At 38.7% G+C, this 5476-nt stretch overlaps 1 protein-coding gene across 1 annotated transcript in view; it reads left to right on the top strand.

Moving 5' to 3' along the window:
* The window catches only part of LOC119320127 (putative callose synthase 8), a 21795-nt gene extending 19105 nt beyond the window's left edge, over positions 1-2690 (top strand). The window contains exons 39-41 of the mRNA XM_037594251.1: positions 1006-1848; positions 1934-2119; positions 2198-2690. Of these exons, the coding sequence (XP_037450148.1) occupies positions 1006-1848; positions 1934-2119; positions 2198-2428 (1260 nt within the window). The 3' untranslated portion in view covers positions 2429-2690. The remainder of the gene's footprint in view (positions 1-1005; positions 1849-1933; positions 2120-2197) is intronic.
* The last annotated feature ends 2786 nt before the right edge of the window (positions 2691-5476 follow it).

Raw genomic sequence — 5476 nt, 5'->3', positions numbered from 1 at the left:
CCTCAACGTGCATGCTTGCATGTCTGTTTTCATGCCACTATAATGCCCAGAAGCATTGCAGTTAGAACATAATGTGTGCCAATTCCTGAGAAATTACAAAAAATATGTGAAAAGAAAGATGAACAAGAATCATCGATAGGGGAAAAAAGAATTTTGGTTCCTTCCATTTAACACCTTATCTTTTAGCTGACAACCTTTGGTTCAAATCTTACATAGAATGAAAAAAGTGTTTATCTAAGTGTAGTTCATGGATTCCAGTTATCCAGTATAAACAATGTTTCTCCTAAGACCTGCCAGCTCGATCTTTGGAAAATTGGTAGTTTAAAGTGAACTGCTTCCAAGATTGATTTAGTCATTATTGGCCAGACAAAACTTCACTTTTCTTTTTCCAGAGATATACCAATAGTCTGTTTTATGTTGATTATCCTCGTTTGAACCAGGTGTGAAAGTCTCACCAGTTAAGAAGCCCTAGAAAAAATACACGATGAGGAATTGCTTCATGCCACATATATCATTGGATAACCAAACATGCTATTTCTCAAACAAATGCTGATGGACCAATCCAGCCTCATGTATAGGGCAAATTGTACTTGAAGTAAATTAGGAGGTTCAAACCTGAATTTTGAACTAGTCACTTTGCTACAAACTTTACTTTTTTTTTTACTAATGTTTGATTTTTAATATGAAAAATATTACGCCCTCTGTAAACAAATATTAGTCCCTCCCTGAAATGTCTTATATTTGTTTACAGAGGTAGTACCTTTTAGACTTTTGCACATTCCTGTCTACAGGTCAGAAAAGTCACTCGATGAATTCTTTTAGGTTAATCATATGACTTTTATTTGCTTATATTTGTAATAATGATCCACGTGGCCTATCAGAATACTAATACTTTATATTTCTGTTTGCATACGCATTTTTAAGTGACTCCTTGCATATAATATTTCTTTGAGATTATCACCAACAGTGATTCTTATTGTTTCAATGGATCTTTATCTTGTACAGATATCAGTTGTAGGTGTTTATGTTTTCCTATATGGACAACTATACTTGGTTCTCAGTGGATTACAGAGTGCTCTGCTGATTAAAGCTCATCACCAGAATATGAAGTCCTTAGAAACAGCCCTTGCATCTCAATCTTTTCTTCAGTTGGGACTGCTCACAGGATTACCTATGGTGATGGAGCTAGGGTTGGAGAAGGGTTTCAGAGCAGCTTTGAGTGACTTCATCCTCATGCAACTGCAGGTTGCTTCAGTTTTTTTCACATTCTCTCTTGGAACGAAAGCTCACTATTATGGGCGTACTATTCTTCATGGTGGCGCTAAATATCGACCAACGGGGCGTAAATTTGTAGTTTTTCATGCGAGCTTTACAGAAAACTATCAGTTGTACTCTCGGAGTCACTTTGTCAAAGCTTTTGAGCTGATCTTCCTTTTGATAATCTATCACCTATTTAGGAAATCTGATGGAAAGTTTCATGTGATGGTCACATATTCAACATGGTTTATGGCAATGACTTGGCTGTTCGCACCTTTTCTTTTCAATCCAGCTGGTTTTGCTTGGCACAAGATTGTTGACGACTGGGCAGATTGGAATAGATGGATGATGAACCAAGGGGGAATAGGTGTGCAACCAGAAAAGAGTTGGGAGTCATGGTGGAATGCTGAGAATGCGCATCTCCGCTACTCGGTGCTTAGTTCTAGGATTATTGAAGTATTGCTCTGTTTACGGTTCTTTGTTTATCAGTATGGACTTGTCTATCATCTCAAGATATCTCATGATAACAAGAATTTTCTTGTGTACTTGCTTTCTTGGGTTGTGATAATTTCCATTGTTGGGCTGGTCAAGGTATACGCTTCGTCTTGAATGTCTTTGTTTCCGGCAACTGTGATACTTCACCGTTATACTGATTTTTTTTCTGAATTTTCTGCAGCTTGTTAATTGTGCTAGTCGTCAGTTAAGCTCAAAGCACCAACTCATCTTCAGGTTCATAAAGTTGTTGACATTCCTGGCAGTAGTGACTTCCTTTATCCTTCTATCTTGCCTGTGCAAACTATCCATCATGGATTTGATCGTCTGTTGCCTTGCGTTCATTCCAACTGGTTGGGGCCTCCTCCTTGTAAGTATCAATAATGCACTCTACCAATTGTTCAACATTCTCTTCCACAATTGCCCTAATTCCCTCCTTACTGCACAGATTGTTCAGGTTTTGAGGCCGAAAATAGAATACTATGCAATATGGGAGCCTATTCAGGTCATTGCTCACGCTTATGACTACGGAATGGGTACACTGCTATTTTTTCCAATTGCTGTACTAGCATGGATGCCTATTATCTCAGCTATCCAAACTCGGGTTCTTTTCAATAGAGCGTTTTCACGGCAACTGCAGATCCAACCTTTTATTATTGGTAAAACTAAGCGGAGGTAACTGATGGTTTCATGCGGATGAGAACTGGATTTGTGAATATGATGTATTGGTTGGTCAGGATGATAATAAGCCTCTGTATTTTGTGGTGTAAATATATTGTGTGGTACTATTACTGTATCATACATCATTCTTTGGTCCATGTCGTTGACCAATCTAACAGCTCAGTTTTGATGTAGACTTACATTGTATCCTCAGTACCATTCATGTAATACGAAAGCGTTATACTTTTTGGCTTTTTAGAAAAAGTGGAACTGTTGTACTATTGCTGTTGGACAAATCATGTTAGATACTCCCTCCGTTCACTTTTATAAGTCATTTCAGACAACTGAAAATGAGCTACTTTGCACCCTGTCTGAAATGTCTTCAAGGCCTTATAAAAGTGAACAGAGGGAGTAGTATATATTAGAGGAACGTGGGTCCCTTTTTTACTTATATTTTTTGCAAAAATGGGTCTATTTCTTGGAAAAGTGAAGTGTTCTCGCTGTTTATGTGTGTCCATTGACAAGTTTCTAGGAGCAACGTTCTTAGTTTCAAGTGAAATGCACTTGCGGTACATTAACTTGTCCTGCGTACTCACATTCTAGCCCACAAACTGGCAACTTAGAATTTTGTAATGCTAAACCTGTCTCACATGCTCACTTTTGGTTCAAATCGACCCCGAAATGAAGCCACGTCAGATGAAATATGTGATGTGCTGAGTTCGCAGAGGGGTGGTTTTAGCTGGACTGTTTTTATGGCAAAGCACCCTGTGTTTATGTGATCCACACGCGAGAGAGGCGAGATGCCGTAGGATCTACTAAAATTTTGCAAAATACCTCATCCTTCTGCAAATTTTATTTTGTAGTCCTCCACCCTAATCTACATGCATGTTCATTCAATGTGTTGCATGCATGCAAAGTCATTTGTACCGGTTTGGGTAGCTACCGGTGGTCTTGCTACCAATGAGGTGCTGCCATATATAAAGTTGTGGGATCATATGCATGTGAAAATCGAAGTATTACTCCCTCCGATCCCATAATATGTCAAAAAATGTCTTGCATTATGGACGGAGTGAGTAGTTCAAATCAGCTCTTGTCTTTCTGTTTTTAGTCAAATCAATGTCAGGTCGGTGGGGCCGTGTGAGGCGCGAGAGAGCCTCCCCTGACGTTGCATGTGGTGGAGTGGTATAAATCCTTGCCTTTTATTTTCTCTTTAGCAATTTCATCATTTGTATGGATAGACTTAACACAAGAGACATGTTGCAAAGGTGTCACTGGCATGTTGATAATGGTACTTGTGTTTTGTGTCCTTTTCTGCTCCATGAAGATAGATCACACATTTTCTTTGAATGTAACTTGGGTGAACCATCTTGGAATCCCATGGATGCTGCAGCATAACAGTTCCTGGTCTCACATGGCTATGATAGCTAGGAGGGACTTTGGCAAACCATTCTTCACTGAGGTTGTGTTCACTGTTGCTTGAAATATTTTGATCATCAGGAATGGGAAGGTGTTGAGAAATGAGAGGCCTACATTTGCTGCATGGAGAAGAAGTTTCATATATGACATAACTTTCCTAGCTCATAGGATCAAATGTAAATACAGGGAGGACCTATTGAGCTGGATTACCTCCCTTGTATAGACTGTTACCTTTTAACTTTCTTTGTAGGTAAGTTATGTTCTCTTTCTTAGTTCAGCAGACTTTTGTAACTTCTGTTTTTATATAATAAAAGACTGTGGGGCTTTTGCCCTGCAGTACATAGTCAAAGAAAAATCATTCATATCATTTAAACTATACTGTTGTTTTTTAAACATTTTACATATTTGAATTCCTGGCACCAAGAGCTTTAGAACAAGATCAAACTTGGATGCATTTCAAACATGTTTTAACTTCAACATTTTAAATGAGTAAAATCAGGTTTCTGAATAAGTGAAATAAGTTTTTTTAATTCAGTGAAACCAATGTTTTGAAATAAGTGAAATTGTATTTTTATATGATTTTTTGATTGAAATAAGTGAAATCAGTTTTCAAAAATAAGTGAAACCGTTTTCTAAATTAAAACTAATTATTCCAAATCATTTTTATAAATGAGCAAAATCGTTTCAAACTAGGATGCGTTAGCCTCTTCAGAAGAGAATATGACGCGCAGTATGAGCGCACCCGCTTGTACCAGCAGTTGTACCATATGGCATCGCCTCCCCCTTGTCGTATTTCCACCCGTGCAATCAGATCTCATATTTGATGAATGAAGAGGCTCCAAGTCACGAAACAGAAGTAGAAACCCCACCACCAAAAGTGGTCCAGAGGGGGATTCGACAGAAGGGCACCACCTTGCCATGGCATCGATCACAGAGGCCATGACACCAATCATCATCATCATCATCATCCAGGTCCTCAATATCGACTCCTCCATTCACCTCGTTATAATCCCGAACCCTAATGTGGATTTATACGTGCATAATATTAATCATTCATCTTTATTGCCATGAACACCTCGATGATGTCTCGTGCCTCTATGTCTGAGTAATTTCCCTAGTTATCGGGGATATGGAGGAACCCTAGTATTTATATGAACTGAATGCAGATAAGATATATGATACTCCCTCTGGTCCAAAAGAAGTGTCGTGACTTTAGTTCAGATTTGAACTAAATGTAAACTAAAGTCACGACACTTTTTTTGGATCAGCGGGAGTATTTGTTATATGATTGTGGTATTGTTCTTCACGATATAGCGTGAACGTCAATTGCACAAGTTTTAGCCCTTGCGGACTTGAAGGATGTATTATCTTTGTGGTGTGGGGTTAGAGGTACAACGATGACAGAAGCTACCTCTCTCCTTAGCGGATCATTGGTAAGGGAAAAACAAAGACCCATGTGTTTTATGCCGCATCCAAGGGGAGACCCTTTATCACCATCATACTACACCAGTAGGTATTGGAGGGACGATGTTGGCATGCGTGATACGAAGCTCTAATAGTATGCATGTATCTTATTATCGGCTCCGCCCACACAATACACATATAACATGAATATCGTATATGAACCAAAGGTTGTGTTTTTACACATTTA

Source organism: Triticum dicoccoides, chromosome 6B, assembly GCF_002162155.2.
Source record: "Triticum dicoccoides isolate Atlit2015 ecotype Zavitan chromosome 6B, WEW_v2.0, whole genome shotgun sequence".
In the NCBI taxonomy this organism is placed as follows: domain Eukaryota; kingdom Viridiplantae; phylum Streptophyta; class Magnoliopsida; order Poales; family Poaceae; genus Triticum; species Triticum dicoccoides.
The sequence above is the reverse complement of the archived record's forward strand: the minus strand, read 5'-3'. Positions and strand labels throughout refer to the sequence as shown.